Source organism: Sturnira hondurensis, unplaced genomic scaffold (assembly GCF_014824575.4).
Source record: "Sturnira hondurensis isolate 20B ecotype Veracruz unplaced genomic scaffold, ASM1482457v3 Scaffold0010128, whole genome shotgun sequence".
In the NCBI taxonomy this organism is placed as follows: Eukaryota; Metazoa; Chordata; class Mammalia; order Chiroptera; family Phyllostomidae; genus Sturnira; species Sturnira hondurensis.
Genome location: NW_028082759.1, coordinates 8,255,816 through 8,278,537, shown reverse-complemented (window position 1 = coordinate 8,278,537; position 22,722 = coordinate 8,255,816). Strand labels below are relative to the sequence as shown.

Here is a 22,722-nt window from a genome sequence, read left to right as displayed (position 1 = left end):
CTCAGTTTTCAATTCCAATAATAGCATTTTAATTTATATACAATTAATGATGGTACTTGCAAGAAAAGACCATTTAGGACTTGATTCTAAAGTTTAAATAAAATATATTCTTTTTATGTGGGCAAGGAAATGCAGCATTCAACTATGAAATCATGCAACTATTTAATAACAGCTATCAGACAAACATGCTTTTTGCTTTTACGCCTTACACTGAAAGAAATAAAACCTACTATCCTTGTGCTGAAAATTTGATTTCTAGTAATTTGTTTTTAATTATATCAGTGGGTGTTCCAGGGTTCTCTCCTATTTCATTTTATGATTACTGACTTTGAACTGAACACATCGCTTGCCAGCATGGAAAGAAATGAGTAAACAGCTGAGTAAATCGTGGCTTATTCATCTGGAAGAGCGCCCTCTGGCACAGTCACGCTCCGTGTTTGTATGGTGCAATACCTGGACATCTATACAGCTTTCTTGCCTGTGCAATATCTCCTTTGCTTAAACGCGTTCGTTGACCAATTGCAGGACGTATGCCATTGTCATCACGAGAAGGGAGAATAGTGTCCAGGAACATCCCCCTGAAAAAAATCAGAAGCAAGCCACACATAAGTCACCCACTTGAGGCACATTTACTCCTAACAAGTAATAGGTTTTTTTCCAAACTCAAGTCATTCAAAGAGGAAATATATCCATGCTGAGCTTTAAACAGTGTTCAGACTTTCAAAACACTTCCATCAAAGTAGAAAAATACTGTGTACTAAATATGTTTAGGCCTAGCCTAAAGTCAGTGATGATATCCACTTTTTCCTTAGATGCCTATACTGTGTGATTTCTGAAATCTAGAATATTATATAGTATAGCACACATGGCTTTTGCTTTGGTTTTTCAAACAGATCTAAGAATCCCTTAAATTGCCAAGTATAAAACAAGTCTTCCTCATAGAGGCACATTTTCTTAAGGACAACCTACAATACATATTTTTGGAGTTATTAGAATTGTAAAAGGGGAATGAAATACACATATACATGTGTATATAGGTTACTTTTTAAAGTTAAACACTAACTTAACCTTAGTAGTGTTCTAAGAATTCTTCTTCCAAGTATTACAGTGTATGTTAAAGAACAAGGAAAAATAAAGCGTCAAATTTTAGATAGGAGAGTTTAAAACACACTAATTTTGTGATACACACACATACACAAAGCATACAATTTTCATGGTAAAATTAATAATCAAACAACTAAGTGATTCCCCAATAAGGGTAAGGTATAGATACTGACTTGTTTGTACCCAAGGTTCTAATAGAAACTCACAATTTTAGTTAAGGCACATAACTAAAATTTCTGAATATACTGTACCAAAAATATAGTCTAATTTCACAATAAATACCAACATTTATAGCTCTAAGGAAAGTCAGATGGAATGGGAGACTATTCCAAGTGAGAATCGTGAGAAGAATGGAGTATGTATTAGAGAAATTTTCTACATTTAAGAAATACAATTTTAAAAATATCTCTTAAACTGAGATGAATGAGAAACACTCCTTTCCACAATTTTTAAATAAATAAGTGACATTTAAACTTTTTGTTAAGAGGACATTTTCAAATGATGGCAGTGGAGAGGGTGAAAGCTACATTTACCTCCTCCCAGGACCAAATTGAAATTACAACTATATTATAGAATAATCGCCCTCAATGACCAACTGAAAACTAGCTGAGGAGAAGTCTTATAACCAAAGATTTACAGAAGTCACATCAAGACTGCTCCAAAGAGCTTGCCCAGGGCCAGTCATAGGCAGTGTCTGACATTGCTCTGCATCTGAGTCCTGTCCAAGAGGCTGAGTCAACACACCCAGTGGCCAGCTGCAGACAGCATCAGAGCAGAACCCAATAAGCTTTACTAGTGGCGTATATGAAGGAAGGTCTCCCAACGCATCAGACTCTGCTGAGGCAAATTCTGCTTTGTGTGTTTAGCACCTGCCCACCACACTATGGTCAGTGTTGAGCCTAAGGGTTGACGCCATGCATGAACAGGCCAATAGGAATCAAGACTCAGTTATAACAGGAAGGCCCACATAACCCGCATAAGGGACATTCTTGGAGCACCTGGCACTGGTGATCAAGAAAACTGCACCACTGAACCCCACAGGTGAGTGAGGTTCCAAGGCTGGGTGGGAAAGGTGAAGGGGCTAGGCAAGACCAAAACCAAAACCAAAAACCCCCACAGACACAGATAACAGTACTGTGATTAACAAAGGGAAAGGGGAGTGGGGGGAGGTAATAGAGGGTCTAGGGGGATAAATAGTGATGGAAGGAGACTTGACTTGGAGTGGTGAACACACAATACAACCTACAGATGGTGTATTATAGAATTGTGCACCTGCAACCTATATAATTTTACTGACCAATGTCACTCCAATAAAATCAATTTTAAAAGAATAACATTTTCAGTTCCACTCGTTTCTTTCTTTAGGAAATATTTACTAAGAACTGTTATAGGTCTAGATATATAGCAGTAAGTGAAAGGCACAAAAATTCCTCCCCTTATGATACATTTCTAATGGGGGCAGCAAAGACATTAAACAAAAAATGAGAACTCAGATAGTGACAGGTACAATGAAGAAAAAAGCATGTGACAATAGTCAACACAATTTTATGATTAAAAAAAAAGCTCAACAAACTGGGAACAGAAGGAAACTACCACAACATCATGAAAACTATATATGAAAACCTATGGTGAACATCATACTTAATGGTGAAAAAAGGAAAGCTTTTTATTTAAGATCAGGAACAAGGGAAGACTGCTTGTTCTCACCACTTCCAGTCAAAGAGCAGTGGGAGGCTTAGCCAGAACAATTAGGCAAGAAAAAGAAGAAAAAGGCATCCAGCCGGAAAGAAGTGAAATTGTCTTTGTTTATTGATCACATGATTTCATATGTAAAAAACACTAAAGAGCCCACAAAAAAGCTGTCGAATCTAATAAGCAAATTAAACAAATTTCAGGATTCAAAATCAACACACAAAAATCAGTTGCATTTCTACATAGTAACAATGACCAATCTGAAAAGAAAATGTAAAAAATATATTTAAAATAACATCAAAAATATCCTTGATTAGTGTGGCTCACTGGATTGGGCATCATCCCATGAACTGAAAGGTCGCCAGTTCAATTCCTGCTCAGGGCACATGCTAGGGTTGCAGGCCAGGACTCTGGTTCACGGTGTGTGAGAGGCAACTGATAGATGTTTCTCTCCCTCTTCCTCCCTCCTTTACCCTCTCTCTAAAAATACATAAATAAAATATTTAAAAATTAAATAAACTAACATCAAAAATAATAAAATACTTAGGAATATACAAAAATAATAAAATACTTAGGAATATACCTAACCAAGGAGTGAAGACTTATACACTAAAAACTACAAAACATGGCTCAAAGCAATTAAAGAAGACACAAAGAAATGGAAAGACATTCCATGTTTACGGATGGCATGACTTAATTTGTTAAAATGTCCACACTACTTAAAATGATCTACAGATTCAATACAATCCCAATCAAAATCCCAGTGGCATTTATCACTGAAATAGAAAGATACAGTCCTAAGTACATACGAAATCACACAGGACTTCAAATTACCAAAAAAAATTTTTGAAAAAGTAATTAAACAGAATGTGTTGTAGGCAAACAATCCAATATTCAGCCTTAAAAAGGGAGAAAACCCTGTCTCCTGCTGCTACTTGGATGGACCCTAAGGACATTGTGCTACATGAAATAAGTCAGTTACAAAAAGACAAATGTTGTGTGATTCCACCTAATGAGGTGTATAAAGTAGCTAAATTCATTCAAAAGGGAAATGGAATGATGGGTGTCAGGGGCTACAGGGAAGGGAAGATGAGTTGCTGTTTAATGGGCGTAAGTTTTCCACTTCGCAAGATGAAGAAGTTCTGGGGATTCGTGTCAACACTGTGCACATACTGAATGGTACACATGAAAACGGTTACGGTGGTAAATATTATATTGTGTGCTTTTTACTAAAGAGAGAGAGAGAGAGACTTCAAAATATTCTGGAGGTGGAGGGTGAACTTGGCTAATTTTTCATCTCCTGAATTCAGTGATTTAAACCTATGTATGAATTAATAAACATCATCTTTAAAAATGAAAACAATAAAATAGTGTTAACTGGATCAATTTTGCTGACAGGCAGATATGGTTACTTCCACTACACACACACAAGTTTATTAGGGAAACTGAAGAGGATAATTTTAAAGCAATGAGACAACGTAAGAGGTGGAGGCTGACTGGCATGCAGTAACCGAGGGGGTGGTGGGGAGGGAGGGGTTGTGCTCAGGTAATGGACTGCGGGCAGCAGGAGCAGAATGGTTTATGAAAGAAAAAAGGACAATTTAAGCATGTAAAAGGAATACATAATAAGGAGAAATATGTTTTGAACTTTGGTATAGATTTACCATCTATCAAGAATAGAAAATATAAATTTTTCCCACTTTTTAGTACCGCACGTGTTGCAAAGACTTACAATTCAGTTTAGTTCTAAACAACATACTTCAGCAGCATATGACACATGCCCCTTGCTGACCTGGGACCAAATCCCTGTTTGTTACATGTTTCCACAAAAACTTCAATTTCGAGCACTGACCTAGACATAAAGTTTTATAAAGAGTAATTTCAGGCCAAATTTATGGGTACATTTCTACCAAAACCTAAATTCAATTCCAGAAACAATAAACATTTGGGTATTATTATGTTTGAACGTATGAATATATTCACACATATATGTATATACTTATATATACATTGAAAATATTTTTAAATATTATTAATATTCCTTTTTATAACAAAAATTGGTCTTTTCAAAAAAGCATAATTTAAAATGTACCCCAGCATTAAGAGTTTATTTACATATCCTCCTTTACTCTTTCCCAAGAATTTTCTTTTTCACAAAATGGGGATTAATTTGAATTTTAAAATCTCCTTCCTGACTCAGCCTTTAGAAACAGATGTGGGTGAATTGTGAAACAGTGCAAATGGGCCAAAAGGGTGAGTTGAAATGGACATCAGAGTGTGAAATGGGAATGAAATGGGAAAGACTGTCGACCTCGATGGCTCTAAATTCCTTACCTGAGAACTATTTGCTTGATGACATCATCTTTAGAATGAAGCAACCAAAACCCACATTTATTACATTTTTTAAAAATAGCATTCAATAATTAATAAAATGATTTGAAATTTGATAAATGATGAATTCTAAATTATATGAAGTAAATATCTCCCTAACACGTTCTTTGAGAATTAAATCAGTATAGCAATTTTTGAGTACAACTACTCCTGGAACGACAGAAAATGCAAGTCACATGGAGAGTATGACCTTCCACTGCAAAAAACAAGGACCCTGTTTGACTTGCAAATGCCTAATTCTCATTAAATAATGATTTACCGGTTTCACATGCTGATCACTTTAATTAAATTTGCTTCTGATTTAGCAATACAAAATAGTTTGAATACTTCATTTTAATTTTTACTTTGAATGCATGTATTTGATAGAAAATATATAAATGTTTTTAAAATCTCAAATGCCTGGTGTTGGCTATAAATACCAATCAAGCACTTTTGTGCTTCATGGCAGCAATATTTGAGAACGCTTCCAGTGCTAATGACAGACAGCTTTGTGAGAAGCCCCACAGAGGAAAAGAATTAAAAGTCAAAAGGTATAACCTGAGACTCCAACCTTGAGAAGGTGTTCCTGGCATAGTGCATGATACTGTCAAAGTCATATCTTTCTCCCAGGGAGTTCACTTCTCCAGGCTCCATCTTCAGAAAATTATACTCTTGACCTAAGAATCAGGCACAAACAACATTTCAGAAGCCTTCGAACAGCCAGAGGAGAGAAAGGAAGACCTCTTCCTATGCCTGAGCCTTCTCTTTACTAAATGGCTAATTTGCATGCACACTGTAATTACATACTGACATCCACATCATGTAAAAGTACCCATGCAGGGCCGCTGTGTTCCGTTACACCACACTGAAAGTATAATACTGAATTTCATGAACAAGTTAATTTTGGCAAAAGGGTGGATTACCGAAAGCACACTTTGGGTCTGGTTTTTTGGGGTTTTTTTTCTGATGATTACTCTTTTCTGTTCTTGTATTTATTTCTTTAAGATCTTATGGGGTTTTTTTTTCAGTACTGTAGAAAAGATTATAAAAAGTTACATTTTACTTAATGAGTTTCCCACCTTCTCTTTATGACTACATTTGTCAAGACTGACAAAAATGATCTTCCTATTTGCTTTATATTCTTTTTCTATGAAATGAGAAAATAAAAACAATTTTTGTAAGTATACAACACAGCAATGTGATTTTTATCACTAAGAGTAGAACAACAACAACAAACTTCATTCAAAACTTAAACAAGAATCTCTTTGATGAATCCACTCCAGGCCCTAGCTGAAGAGCATTTCTGATGAAGAAGAATACGCTTCAAAAGAATAAGCCTCCTTCTCAAAGGCATAGTCTAAAAGGCATTAAGGTCATCAAATTCTTCGACCAATGTGGCTCCTCTCATAGTCACTAATTTTGCATGTAAATCAGAAGCTAAAGTCTGCACTTGCTAGACATCGCCCTTGAACAACACTTGGTCTGAACTTTCTGAGCCAAAGCAAGTCATGAACTTGTTGTTCTTACATACTGCCATTGCACTGCTATAATAGTTCTGAATATGCAGGAAGTACCACTCAATAAATTATTTTTTCAATTGGCCTGAATGTAGAGTCAACAAAACTTATAAATAGCCATAATTTGCCTAGCACTGTGTTAAGTATTAGATAGTTATACCCATATACTATTCATACATTTCTTGCTTGTTTTAGATACATAAAATATTATGTTGAACCAGAGTCCTATTTTAAGAAATAACTTTCACTCTTTCAAGAGTGAAAGTTATTTCCTTCATAAGTTTTGTCTACATAATAGGAGAAACTCAGTAACTGTGGTTAACAGAAAACTTCTCATTTAATTGGTAATTTTCAGAAATATTATACCCTCTTTATTTCTCTCCTAATGATATAAAGTATAAAATGAACAACTGGCTCACACATTAGTCTTTTATTTTGGGAGAATACATTGTCTTTACTTCTCTTTGATATTCAACACTACAAATTATTTCATCATTCTTGAAACGATTTCTTCTTTGAGGCATCACATTCATTAATGTTCTGAGTCTTAGACCAAACTTTCTTAGTCTTGGGGATTTTCTACAGAATGTTTTAAATATTGGTGTTCCTCATTGTCTATCCTCAATCATTTCCTTCTCTCTCTAGCGTTTCCCTACACAGTCCCATTCCCTATCAAATTGCTATCCTGCTACAGCCTAAAGGTTAGACTCATCTTCCCTTTATCTACCAGGCATCTCAATCTGGATCATCCAAAGGCTTCTCAAACTCAAGAATATGCTAAATGAAAGCACTGTTTTTCTTTCTTCCTCTCAAAAACATTGCCTTGCATGATATTCCTCTTCAAACATTTTTGAAAGATTATTCCCTCTTGCTTCTCTTGACCTGTTACCTTTTTTTTTAAATATTTAATAGACTTTATTTTTTAGAGCAGTTTTAGGTTCACACCAAAGAGCAGTACATTTGCCACAGTTAATGAACCTGCACGGGCACATTACTGTCATTCAAAGACCATACTTTACATTAGGGTTTATTCTTGGTTTTTACATTCCATGCGTTTGTGCAAATGTATAATGATGTATGTATCTACCTGACCTGTGCTACCTTAACCGAGGACTTGGTCATCTCGTAGTCTGCTCGTTTACATTTTTCATGAGTTTCCCTGACTTTGAGTTCACCTTTTCTGCCCCCCATTTTCCCATTCTCAGTCAATAAGCCCCCAAATGAAAGAATTATTTTCTAAAATCTGAACTCAAACTGCTTTCAATGCTCTAATTATCCTCCAAGAGCTAAAAGTGTAAAATCTAATTCCCCTAGCTTCACATAGGAGATCCCCTATGAGCTAACTTCCCTAGATAATTACCAGCTAATTGCCCACTTATAACTTACCATGCAGCCATAATGGGCAAACAAAAATAATTCCATTTTCTGTATTTACATCTTTAATCGTGATGGTTTTTTCAGCTTAGGAATTCCATCATTCTTTTGTGCACTTAGAACATGTCTTTATTTCTAAGCTTCCATTCGTTCGTGACATCTCCCTCAACCCTCCCAAGGTATATTTTTTGTCATATATGTCACATGTCTCAACATACGACCATTGGTACTTTGTTCACTCACTTGCAATCACTTGTATGTATGTACATATACACTAAGCTTTGTATTTTTCATCACAGTATTTCCAATGTCTAATAGTGCCTCAAGAAATAACTGTCACCAAAAATGTGATGTATAGATAAATAGATCAATGCTGTTAATAACTGGAAATTCTAAGGAATTTAATGGTTATAACTTGAAACTGGCCACAAATGAGCAAATAAAGACACACTTTCACTTTGCTTAGACTTAAAATATACCCTACCTTGTAAGAAAATTGCAACCCTAAGAGTTTTCTTTTGAAAATTAAAATGTACTGATGTTTATGAATTTATGCAAGTTAAAACAAATAAAAAGCTTTAAAATAAAACCTCACATATTAACTGTCAGAGAAAATTAAATTTTAATTATATTTAAAATTCAACTGCTGAAAACATTCTTAAAAATTGGTCTTTAGGGTGGTAAGGTTACAGAGAAAAGGAAACTATTTAGACTATCCTGGAATGACTCACTTCCCTGGAATTTTCTCCTGAAGTCCCTGGTACAATATAGATTCCTTTGGTAGCAGCATGTTTGATTATAAACCCTGGGTTCTTTCTAAATCCTTACAGCAGAAATTATAATGCTAATTATAGAAAATGCTTTAAAATATTGAATAATATTGATTTATGGTTCAACAGCTGATATCCATTCTTGGAAACCAGAGAAGTTTAGGAATAAAAGGTCTAAATCTTATGGAAAAAATGTAAGCCTAAAAAACAAAAAATATCATTCATTCTGAAAAAAAAAACAACAACTAAAAATATCACACCATCATGGGTATTTATTGATCCAGCAAAATGTTGATTTTTATCATATCAAAAAAATCAGTTCACATTTTTCACGAAGTTAAGAGATAAATAGTACAAACACAACTAGAACATTCTCAGTCAACCTTAAACCCAATTCTCACCTGGCTGGATGTTCTCTCTTATGATGGTCACGTGGTTNTTAGGAATAAAAGGTCTAAATCTTATGGAAAAAATGTAAGCCTAAAAAACAAAAAATATCATTCATTCTGAAAAAAAAAAAACAACAACTAAAAATATCACACCATCATGGGTATTTATTGATCAAGCAAAATGTTGATTTTTATCATATCAAAAAAATCAGTTCACATTTTTCACAAAGTTAAGAGATAAATAGTACAAACACAACTAGAACATTCTCAGTCAACCTTAAACCCAATTCTCACCTGGCTGGATGTTCTCTCTTATGATGGTCACGTGGTTATCTCGATCTGGTCGCGTGTGCTCATGCCAAAAGCCTATCACATGGCCCAATTCATGAACAACAATTCCAAATTTATCACAGTTCTTGCCGATGGAAATTGCCTGAGGTCCATTACCCCGCCGACCTACATAGGAACAGCATCTGGAATAAAGTAGACAGAGGAGGTAGTGGTAGAATGGGCAGTGCTGGGTGAATTACAATATGGTAAAACGTTTCTAAAGGATTATGATGAAGTATAAAGTCCCACACATTCACAGGCAGATAGCCTTTCACCAAATGTGACCATTTTCTAGTGTCGTGGTTAATTTATCTACAACAAAAGTCTCTAACTAATCACTTGAAGTACTTTCTTTATACTAACTCATATATTAGACACATGCCTTAAGTCACTTTTAGGAGTAGAAGATAAATTACAATGTTGATGAATATGCTATTATACATATAGTTAAACTCAAGGCTTATCTACTCACATTTATATCTAATATAATTTTAGCCTCACAATCTATCTAAAGTATTATATTAATTTGTCAACCTGGTTATCTGGCAATCCTCCATTATGTCAGGATGAACCATAAAACAAAGTTTATAAATTGCCTCAGCTAACTAATAGAGGCTCTTTCTTTTACTTAGAAGAAAGTCTAAAGTACTTCGAAGGAACTGCAAGATCCTCCATGATCTTCACTCACCAATGTCTCCCCGCACAGATTTCATCTCTCACTACCGTTCCCATCATTCACTCGTCGCCACCACGCAGGCCCTGCTGTGCCTTGAGCCTGCAGACATGTGCTTCCTCTTTACTCCCTGTTCCCTCTGCCAGGAACTATGTTCCCCAGACATCCATTGTCTCGTGTCCTCATCTTTTTCAAGTCTTTGCACAAATGCTCTCTATCTCACTTACACTGCTTTACTTTTCTGCCCTAGAATTTAGGGTTTATTAATATATTTTACATCTCACTTATTTTCATGTTTCTTTCTGCTTCCCCACCCTAAAATGTATGAGGGGGAGCCAGAAGTTCAGGAATTTATTGATAAAAATGTGTGTTTATTCTTTCATGCTTAAAGTTCAGGCACCTTCATAGTACTCTCCATTTGATGCAATACCCTGTCAAGACTTTTTTCCCACTGCTCAAAATTTTCTTCAGTACTCCTTTAAATTCTTTTATTCTGAGTTACACATGATGTGCTGGAGTTAATATGTAAATTATCAGTATTTCCTGTAACACTGGGCCCCTGCTGGGTGTCTGGGGACATGGAGACAAGCTACTTGCTCTCAGCACGAATAATGCAGGTGACCCAGCAGCGGAAATGTGAACATCATAGCAAAGCTTCATTGTGGGCAGTTCAGAAATAGCTGAAAATGAAATATGTGAAAGATATCCATTGATAAAAAAGGAAAGTAAAGGCATTCCAAGTGACTAAAATATCACAAGCAAAAACATTAAGAAATGATAGTGGCCCTGGCTGGTGTAGCTCAGTGGATTGAGTGCGAGCCTGCAAACCACATGATCACTGTTTGATTCCCAGTCAGGGCACACGCCTGGGTTGCAGGCCAGTTCCCAGGACACACCAGAGGCAACCATACATTGATATTTCTCTCTCTCTCCTTCCTTTCCCCTCTAAAAATAAATAAATAAAATCTTTAAAAAAAAAGAAATGATAGTGAATGGGGAAAAATAGTTTAGCAGGATCAAACAAGTGAAATACAAAATTTTGAAAAGAGCCAAATGAATAATACAAAATGAGTATAAATACGAATTTGTTACACACAGAAATTAAGCAATAAAATAACAAGTGATCAGTGTTTCTTATATTTGTTTTACAAATTTACAGATCAAGAAAAAAAGATGTATTGATCTGAATACATTATGTATTTAGAAATATCTAAGCTGAGCTACATCCTTTCCTGGTAACTAACCAGGAGGAAAGCCAGCCCAGCTTTGGACCTTTTAAATATTAAGTAGACATCAAGAACTAGGAGGCATTTCAAAAGTAACCAAAACTTATCAAGCTAAAATTAGAGGAACTTAGAAGAAAAAATCACTTAAATAAGTTATAACTAATGACACTATCCAAAAATATCTGGAAAATGTATCATGTTTCTTAATGTCACTCAGGACCAGAATAAAATCCATCACTTTGAAGTGAGATGATCTAGGAAACTATGATGGTGCGAAGCTAAATGACAACCCCTCCCCCCACTGTACCTGGTGAGATACATTTTCCCTACAAAACACATCATTAGGGTGAGAACAATGTCCTCCAAAGAAATTAAACATTGTTTTTATTTCCCTATATAATTTGTAATAGAGGGTACTCTAATAGCTACCAGTGATTAGAGAAATTTGCTCCCTACAGAAGAATTTCAGATAACTAGCATAGAAGGAATGACAGAAAAGAGCACCTTTAGAAAATCACTATTTTGCAATGATGGGAACCTTTACGATGGCAAGACATGGCCACCACCTGAATGCACTGGTCCATCGTAACCATGAACGTGGCAGGTCCAGGCTCGTGTGCCTGGAATCCTCCGGTGATGCAGTGTACACAGCACACCCTGTCAGATACCCTTAGCACACCAGCAAACAAAAACTCAAGTGGGATTTAAACAAATATTCAACTATAACTCTCAATGAACTGGAAACGCACGTTTGAAAACTTTCACAGTAAAACGTCTTTTACGGTGCACAGCGCTGCTTGGGGAACGGCTGCTACTGGGGCTTGGCTGGACCGTTGATTTGTGGGAAGACCTGGTGGCAGAAGCAGCTACAGACGGAACTTGTGGTGAGTTCATGGCATTCCTTAAATGTTATACCAAGGAATTTGGATTTTATTCTCAGGCTCGCATTTCCCAAAATGTGTCCCAGGACACTGGGGTGTGTTTTTCACTTTTAAAAGGTTCAGATGGGTGTTCCTTTGTAAAAATAAGCTTAGAGAAATCTGTTATTCTGTATTCTTTTCAAGTGGTTGAATATTAATAATGTTCAGCAACATGCTGCTATAGAAATATCCATCAAAATCTCAGGCAGCATTCTTACAAATCACAGAACAGTTGTTTTAGAGAGAGTTTTTGTCATCATTCTGTAAGAAACAAATCTAGAAAACACTCTAGGAAGCAATGCTAAAGAATCTAAAAAAGTGTTGGTATCCTGCTGTCACTGGTATTCTGTGAAAATGATCCCAGTGGCAGTGAATTGGTAAGGCAACACAGGGAAGGGATGGAATAGACCAGACACGAGCGGACAAAGACATGCATCTACCAGGGCACGGCCGCAGGACGGAGTGGAAACCAAAGGGCCCAGTGCATATCGACAAAAACTGACTAAAATCCATTCCTGAAGAGTGTTTGGAGGAAGAACAACAGAATCACCAGACGATGGCACTGAAGGTTCTAACTCAGGGAAGCAGGCACAGGCACTGCCATTTTACAGCCAGAGCCCGAGGGAGAGAAGCTGGGGTGGTGGAGGGATGCACTTGAGACAGATGGCAAATGATCAAAGAATACATTTACTTAAAACTGAGTATTCCCTTTTGTAAAATTCACACTTTCTCATGGGCAAAATACTAAGCACATAGTAGAAAATGAATCAATCCTACCTGTGGATTGCTTTTTTCACCTTCTAAACTGACTTGAGGCATTCCCTGGTTCTACTCACCCACAAGGTCTGTACGTGAATACGATGTAACTCTCTTCATCACTTCTTTCAATGAAAGTCACACACGTGTGCTTTTCCCAGTGCCTCATGGCCTGCTTGAACATGGCTCGCTGGCTGCCTGGAGAAACGGCGTGACATTAATAAAACAGCGTCTGCCCCGGAGCGGGGTGCTGCACACGGACTCCCCCACCCCGAGTCTGGCAGCTCAAATGCCACCACTATCATCAACCAAGGAATGTCCACCTGGAGCTCCACCAGTTTGTCAGTGTTAAGAATGGACACTCGCTTTATAATCAGAAGGTCCGAGCTTACTATCTCTACAAATCTGTGTGTACACCCTGGCTGGTGTGGCTCAGTGGATTGAGTGTTGTACTGTGAACCAAAGGGTCGCTGGTTCGATTCCCAGTCAGGATACATGCCTAGGTTGCAGGCGGGTCCCCAGTGGGGGGCATGCAAGAGGCAACCACGCATTGATGTTTCTCTCCCTCTCTTTCTTTCTTCCTCCCTTCTCTTCTGTCTAAAAATAAATAAATAAAACCTTAAAAAAACCCCAAATGTGTATATACAAGGTCCTGTAAACAGGACATGCATTCTTCTTGTTGGTTGAAGAGAAATCAGCTTCCAGATTTAATGAACACATTTGAAACTCAGTTTAAAAACCAGAATTGTACTTGAGACCCCTAGAACTCGAGACTAAAGATATTTTTCAATATGAAGATATTCTAAACTAACAACTGAGGTATTTCTCAAGTTTGATTCAATACTATGCTTTCTAGATTAATATTCTATAAAAATGTAAACTTTATCAGTATAATAATTATCATTTATTTATCACAATAGACACTGGGAATATCTTACCAGTGAAGTTGCCTCCTATAACATAAGGAATCACGCCTCCAGGCCATATTCTGTCGGTTCTTGATGTAGCAGCTCTAGGAACTCGATTTTTCTCATTTTGCCCTGAGAATTTTAGAGGTACTTTTTCCTTAACTGTGTTGTTTTGTTCCGAGCCTGCAGTGACATTTAAAAGATTCTGTGAAACAGAAGTCCCCGGTCAGGGAGTCATTTACCTCATAAAGGACAAACGTTAAAATGTCTTATTTACATATTTGTATAAGTATGCCTGAAGTCAAAATGCACAAAAGAAAAGCTTCATGGATATTACGTACTTTGAAAAAGTGCTAAAATCTTTAAGTATATCATGCCAAAATGCAACTTCTTAATCCTCTATGAGCAAATTCTAATGAATTTTTCTACAACAGCCTACAGCAGGTGGAAGTCAGACAAACTCTGTGGGTCACAGAAAAATTTGTTCATGTTAATGGAAATATCCTACTTTACTAGTCACTGAGAAATTCGCCACCAGAATAAAACACATTGTTTAAAAACTCCGTGATAGTCAAAACTCTTCTCGCTCCTGCCAAGTCCTTAATCCTTTTTTTCAGGATTGATATTCTGTAGTACAGATTAAAATTATGACCATTACATCACAGAGTTAGTGAATGAAATAACGCTGAGAGAGGTAAGGGCTCAGCCTTCTGGACAATGGGCCATCGCCATTCCGACTTCCCCTGAATCCACACCCAGGCACACAAGGTGAAGGTCTACATAGAATGCAGTCTGTTCTGGAGCATCTTTCAAATCCGTAGTCATTAACTTTTCTTGGTGGCCTTTTATAACTTTTTGTTACTAAATTCACATAATTATTGTTTTATCTATCTATCATTGCCAACACAAATATCCTACCACTGGTATAAAGTTCATATACAACCAATGTTGAATGCATGTCCCTTATGCCCATGTCCCTAACATCTTTTTTCTAAATTTTATTTTTCAATTACAGTTACATTCAATATTATTTTGTTTTAGTTATGGTATATAGCATATTTTTAATATCCTGGAGAAAAGCATCTTTACTTAGGAAAATTAATATTTGAATATAAGTAATTTCAAATAATTAATATCAAACCATCAATTAACGGGATGTGAGGATATGAACTTTGAACATCACTTTTTAAAAATCAACTCAAATCTATATATAGGGGTTAATACATTTAATATTATAAATATTAACTAACTGCAAAACCAGAGTGCAGTTTTTCTGAATGTTTTTCTACATTAATTTTTGGAAGGGTCAAAAAATTTTCAGCTACTTTTATTAGATCAAACTGATTTATTAAATCGGTTTGTCCATTTCTTTTAAGTGAATTTGATTTCAAAACAGCCCCAATATTTTTCATTTGGTTAAAACTGATGTAGTTCAATGCTTGATAAAAATACCTTAAGTGTGATACCCAATTTCCTGGAAATAAATATCAACAATAAAATAAATACCCAATACATTTTAAATAAAGAGAAGCTGAAAAGAGGTCAACAGAACATTTCAATTGTCCACAATTAAGTTCTAAAATACTGACATCAAGTCTCAACTAACACAATAGAAATAAGGGACTCTTTCTTAGCAAACATCCTTCACACATTTCGCATCACAATGGCAAACTGAACTGCTATGAGTGTAATATTTACTGTACATCAAGTCAAGTGTCTGCAACTTTAAACATTGATATACCAGAGCCAGTCCTTCTTATCCGGTCTATAAGCTGGTAGAGGGCCCCTCGTTTCTGTGACATACCATGATCTCCATATCCACCTTAAGGAATAGAAGAAAATAAGGTAAATGAAGGACTGTATTTTAAAGTTCTTACAAATAAAGTAATAGGTTGTGTTAAATTCTCTTCAGACATCTTTTTTATGTGGTCTTAGAGAGTGAGAGTCATGACTATGCATGAATCTTAGGAGATAAAAATTACACACTAACAAATTTGGGTAACTACAGCCACGGCACTACGGGAGAGCCAGAGAGCAATCTCAATGACTTTATTTGGACATCATGGACATTGAGTCATCTACTGATAATTTGAAACATTTTTCTTCACTGTGACCATGACATCACATAGGATGACAGCAAATTGTTCTGCCCAGCTGACTGAACTCTAGCTATGTCCCCAATGCAAACTAAATATTTTCAAATGTCAGATCACCAAATGGAAACAAAAACAGAAGAGCAAATGCACAGTGTGAGTTTTGCTCCACAGCTACGATTGATTTTGAAATATTTCTAGAAGCATGCCATATCTTATAATACATATAATAAATTTTGAAAATTAGTTATAACACCTAATTAGGTAAAAGTCCCAAGGTTAGACTTCAAAAGGAGATTCAACTGCAAAATACATTGTGTTATGCTATGTAATTTGCAAAATTTACAAAAAGAGATATAAACAATTTCATAACTTTAAAGGTAGTAGAGAGGGTCCAAATAAGGAAATGTATCTTCTTGCAATTTTAACAACAAAGACTAGAAAAGGTAGATTCCTGTCGTAAGTCAGAAAGCAAATCATTTGATGAGAATCAAATCCTCCTATTCAAAGACTTTCATAAAATGCTCTCTCAATTTTGTCTTCTGGTTTCCCTTCTTCCTGAGTTGTTAATAGACAAATAACCATGAGGGATCACTGAGCAAACAGACAATATTATCACTAAGGATATCAGAACAAGTGTAAATGAATTCATGCCGCTAAGAGTGTGGTTCATGAGTCTCTGGGCTAAAACAGAGAAAGAGGACCAGAAATTCATGAAAACAGCAAACTGTTCTTGGATTTTGAACTACTGCCTCCCAATCCAATATCTGTTTTTCCCCCTCTGAATTAATGCTGAGACTTAATGACCTAGATCGAAGTTAATAAAAAATAATAAAATCTATTACCATATAAGCCTCTTATGACAATCAATTAAGTCCTTATAAGGTAGAGTCCTTATTCACAAAGATTCTGTTTAATTATCTGCATTACACAGTCACATTTTTGCTGTGACCCTTGAGAAAAATTTTTGAAATTTTTTTTCATCAAACATTTTAGAGATGAGGTAATACTTAAACGTATCCATTCCTAAGCAGTTAGTTACAAGAAACATTCTTAAAAGATGGCATTTCTATGTTTAAAGTGAGCATTATGTAACAACTATGTTTCATATTTTACAGGACTGAAACAGATTGTGAGGAAAAAAGGCTTAGTATTAGGTAATTAGGATTAGAGTAATTATAGACTTGAAGAAATAATGTTTTAACACTATCACAGCATATAATGCTTTTATATTTATGAATTTTGAGTAATTTTATAGTCATTAAAATAAAATTCTGTCTAGATAGTACAATGAGACAGAAAAAAATAATAAAATAAGTAGCTATTTCTCATATTTTAAAAACAAAAAATATTAAAACTAAATAAATATTTATGGGAAAAACTAAATATTCTGAAGTTAAGAAATAAGAAATATAATCAACTCAGCACAAAATGAGAAGAAAAAGCAAAGATAAAGTAAAACTCTAAAACAGGACACTTTCTCATTGAAATTCAACTGGATAATGCAAGTTCCTTTCAAACATGTGTACCTTTCATGTAGAAATTTAGAATATTTTTTTATGATTGACTGTATGACCCGGTTTATGCTACTTATCTAAAATAACGGTATTTTTCTTCCAGCTATTACTATTTCAGGGCTTAATTACATATGAAATAACAAAATTAAATACTACAAAATAACTACATATTAAATACTCTGAAACTTTTTTAATCACAGAAAATGAATGGTCCCAAAACAAAGGGGGAGAATGGGTTAAAGAAATGACCTGAATAAAGCTTAAAGCTAATGAAAACAGAAATAAAAAACGAGATGTCACACAATAAACCTGTGATTTGCTGAGTTGTGTCATTGCTCTCTTGTCCCACATCCATTGTCTCTGTGGCCACATTAAGTGCAAGACAACAGTTGGAGAGCTGCCAATGCCCGTGTCCTACAGGAATGAACCATCTGTGACTACAACGTGATGCCGCGTTCCCCCTGTATTTGCCCTGCGTTTCAGAAAAGGCCACCACTACATATATCAGAGGCTGGAGCATCCTCTTTTAAAGTAGTGTGTGTCAGTTATTTTAAATAAGCCTTCATTTTACTATCTGGTATAAACATCTTACTTGTGCTAGTGGTATTTTGATTATATAGAACAGTACGCTTATTCCTTAGAAGTGCATGCTAACCTACTTGATATCAGAATGTTATGTTCTTTGCAATTAACTATAAAATGTTTTATATACACTTAATGTATGTATGCACACACAGAGCAAATATGGTAAATTTAACAATTATAGAATATGTAAGTGGGATACCACTCTGTTGGTATCTCTTACACTACCCTATCAACATTTGTCTGCTAAATGCCATAAATAAATTATATAGTTTATCTTCCATAGAACAGAAGACAATACAGTATTGAGTATAAAGACAATTTCAATGAGATCAAAAAGCGTAACACTGAATAAACTTTCTAGTTTCAACTACCAAAAGAATTTTAATGTCACAATTTTCTCCAAAAAAGAATACAAAATAAAATCATACCAATATAAAGAATTTTATAATTTTAATAAAAATATTTCAAAATGAAAACCCAAGCCACCTTTTAAATATTACAAGACTCACACAGGCACAATGTCAAAACACTATAATTGAAATTATCTTCTGGGTTTTTGTAAAAGCTATATAAGCAGGTAGGTGAATTTTTCCAAATAAGTTTGTGTATAATTACTCTATGAATAATTTACATGTTGCAATTCAATATTTGCAACTGCAAATGGGAGGTAACTGAAGACAACGCTCCAGAGTGTGAAGTTCGGCCTTCCTCAGAACTGAACTTCCGTCCCAACTCAGACCTTCCAGGCTATGTGATGATAAGCAAACTCTACAACCTTCTGAACCTTCTTCTCCTCACTGGTAAGTCACAATGATCTTTGTTTCAACCTTCTTGGGGTTGTTACAAGGATTCAAAGAGTCACTATGTCCATTGCACTGAAACCAGGCCTGGCACACAGTAAACACCACAACCTGTTGGTTAAATAAAGTCATAAAATAAAAGCTATGAACAGATCTTAAATTTCTTCATAGGCTCATTTGTGTCTAGGAAATCAAAGTTGATTACAGAGATACTAAAAATGATCCAAAAAGTATCTATAGCATTTCAAGACTATATTTTCTTTGAAATGAATGCAAATGAAATCAAATAATCAACCATACCTGTGGTATGTCCAACTTTTCCAAAAGGGTTCTGTGTAAGGTCGATTGTCCTATCAATTTGAAAGATATTTAACTCTTCATCGTCTAAGGCAATATCACCCCAAAACACAGCTAAAAAAGAAACGCTCAATTAAAATGTAGAATAGTTAAAAGCAAAAGCAATGGAACAAGGCTCATTAGAAAACCAGCATAACAAAAAATGCCCTTTTGATCCCTTAGCACTACCAGACATCAAAATACAATAATTTAAGGAAACAGAAAACTTAAGAGAAGGAATAAATTAATCATGAGAAAATAAAACGTTGACAAATGCCTTGAAAATGCTGGGATATTTGCTTCTTGATACAGGTTTACAAATTTCCTTTCTAAAAATTTGCTTTAGCTTTCTCTTCTGCAAAACCAGAAGAGTAGGAAAAATGCATGAAAAATTTAGGAAGTGACAAAACCCATGCTTTTCAAATCACTGTCCTTTACTAGATTCGAACCTTCATATTTATATATTTTAGCTATAAAAACTTATAAAATTAGTTATTTCATGAAACTTAAACTTGAATCCTGATAGCCACCCAGTGCTTTAGGCTTTCATGGAAGGCTTATCATATAGAATTATTTACCCAGATTAGTTCCCACATAAAAAAAAACGTCATGAGATAAGAAGAGGTTGGGTTTATGTTGTAAATCCGGAAAGGAAGAAAATAAAAATTAGCTCAACATAGGTTATCAATTCAACATACACAAAAATCTTATTAGAGTTAGAATTCTCTCAATAGCCCCTCTTTTCTGTCCTCAGGCCAATGGAATGGCAGCATAGAAGAAAAGGAGATGCTTCCTACTTTTACTGTCATAGAAACAAGTAATGAAAAGTCTGTAAAACAGTTTATAGCCCTGGTTAAGAGGGCGGTCCTGATACCTAAAATTGAATCCAGATTCTAATCAGCTGCTTCACAGACAGGCAGTAGAAACCTCCAATGCATCACCGCCCCTAAAGCCAGACATCCCAAGAAGTAGATGACCTGCCTAAGTATAATATTTTGCAATTACATAAAAGGCTTGTTAGTTTTCATAGAAGTACATTTTGCATCGTCTTTTTTTTTCCTTTCAAGATTTTACCACACTTGCAGGTAAATCCCAGCTTGCAAATTATTTAAATCTTCCATCGTGTGTCCTTATTAAGCAAACAGTTGTGGATTCTGGCTGGGTCTGACTGACTGACAATCAGCCTGGCTCCTTCTTTCTTAGTTCGGGGAGGAGGCTGGAGACGCTCAGAAGATGCTACTCCAGGGTTAATTTGCATTGGATCACAATGCAAACCAGTGGACCTGGTTAAAATGCAGGTTCTGATTTAGCAGGTCTGGAGAGGGGCCTCAAATCCTACATTTTTAACAAGCTCCCATCACTACAAGTAATTATCATTGTAATCATCTTTATTAGTGTTGGGGTTTTTTTTCCTGCACGAATAAACTTTTATGCCCATCTGAATCAGCTAGTTGACTTGGAAGCTGAGGCACCCAACCAAACAAAACACAACTTGTCAGTACTACATTTATATAATAAAAGTAGTACAGTAAAATAAAACTCAAATGTGTTTTGGATTTTTATTTTCTTGTAATGACTCGTCACATGCAATAGGAGTCAAGTCTTGACAGATTACATCAAACACAGAACAGCAATCCAAGGATACAGCACTTCACAGAAGCAAAAACATCACTTCTGGGGAGAACAAAAGGCACAAGGCCAGAGGATTCTTCCAAAGAGACAAAACTGTAGAGTATATAAGCCCATTTTTAATTTATTGCTATTTTTTCTGATCTAATAGCTTCAGAATAGCTTGGTGGATCTGAATATACCACAAATTGCTTCAGGAGAAGACGAAATATTTCTTTGAGAACAAGCAGGAGTGAGGGACTAAGCCAACGCATTTACGTGTAGAGTGCAGATTTGATAGATTGTAAGCCTTATGTATCTTTAAATCAAGGGGCAGGGGAGGTGAGCAGGGCAGGGAGAGCAAGGGGGGGAAATTGGGACAACTATAATTGAATAACAATTAAAAATAAAATAAAATACTATAACTCAAAAAATCTTAACATTATTGATCGAAGAAAATAGGTTAGAATTTTCAACCTATCACATAGTTTTAAACATACTCTTTCTTTCTTTATATTTCACACATTTGAAGGTTTCCTTAATTCATCCCACCAGTTAAATCAAGGTGTCCTATTTCTGCATGTTAAATATTTACTCAGGCATTGGTATAACACACACTGGATCATGGTGATTTATGTTAATATGAATTTCAATTTGTATGATAATCTAATATACATTTGTTATTTAGGCTCCGAAATATCTGTAAGTCTCAAGTGCACTTTGGAGATCTTTGTTTTTCTATTTATTTTCTATTTATTTTGCATTAAAAAAACAAGATAGAAAAAGTTTTAAAACTATGAATTAACACACTCAGTCCCATTTAACATGGTAATTTGAGGTTAGTGATCGCAGAACTAAAAGCAATGTAAGAAATGATTGTAGAGGAAAACACTGGGGAAACGCTCATGTGCATTTAGAATATTTTCTATCTGGAATTCCACTTGGATTCCTATGGTCAAAAATGCGCTGGGAGCTAAACAATAGGTCAAAATAAAATGTCAAGAAGAACAATTGTTAAACTACATGGAAAACCACTGGTTTCATTTTTCTCCTGAAGGCTATTTGCATTCATCATACTACCAAAAAAATTTTCATCAGAGACCAAGAAAGACAGAGCTCTTTTATTATAGGAGACAGACTAAACACCTTTTATTAAAGAGTATGTATGGTGAGAATACACAGTCCAAGATTGTGATTCCTTACACCCTTATTTTTTTAATTTAACCTTCATTGTATTTTTTTCCATTATCATTTAACCCCCTCATACCCCGTGCCCCCAGCAATCACCACATGGTTGTCCATGTCCACAGTCCTTTTTCCCTTTTGCACAATCCTCCCACTCCCTTACCTCCCCGCCCCCGTCTAGCCGTCATCCTGCTCTCCACCTGAGTCTGTCTCCATCTTCCTTGTTAGTTCACTTTGTTCCTTAAATTCCACATATGAGTGAAATCATATGGCATTGGCCTTTCTCTGACTGGCTTATTTCACCTAGCATAATGTTCTCAAGGCCAATCCATACTGTCACAAATGGTAAAATTTTCTTTTCCGTGGCCAAGTAGTATTCCACTGTGTAAATGTCCCATAATTGTTTTATCCACTCATCTCGTGATGGACACTTAGGCTGCTTCCATATCTTGGCAATTGTATATAACATTGCAATGATCATAGGGGTGCTTATGTTCTTTCAAATTACTGTCATGAGTTCCTTTGGATATATTTCCAGAAGTGGGACTGCTGGGTCAAAAGGCAGATCC

General features: G+C 35.6%; 1 protein-coding gene across 3 annotated transcripts in view; it reads right to left on the bottom strand.

Moving 5' to 3' along the window:
- TLL1 (tolloid like 1) overlaps window positions 1–22,722 on the bottom strand; it is a 160,947-nt gene that overhangs the window by 62,812 nt on the left and 75,413 nt on the right. For 2 of the 3 annotated variants that reach the window (XM_037058344.1, XM_037058345.1), the window contains exons 2-8: window positions 19,325–19,435; window positions 15,771–15,851; window positions 14,060–14,212; window positions 13,202–13,319; window positions 9,511–9,689; window positions 5,738–5,843; window positions 454–578 (exon numbers count right to left, since the gene is read on the bottom strand). In XM_037058344.1, the coding sequence (XP_036914239.1) occupies window positions 454–578; window positions 5,738–5,843; window positions 9,511–9,689; window positions 13,202–13,319; window positions 14,060–14,212; window positions 15,771–15,851; window positions 19,325–19,435 (873 nt within the window). Of the gene's footprint in view, window positions 1–453; window positions 579–5,737; window positions 5,844–9,510; window positions 9,690–13,201; window positions 13,320–14,059; window positions 14,213–15,770; window positions 15,852–19,324; window positions 19,436–22,722 lie in introns of those variants that run through there. The other variant, XM_037058347.1, reaches the window with a different exon arrangement.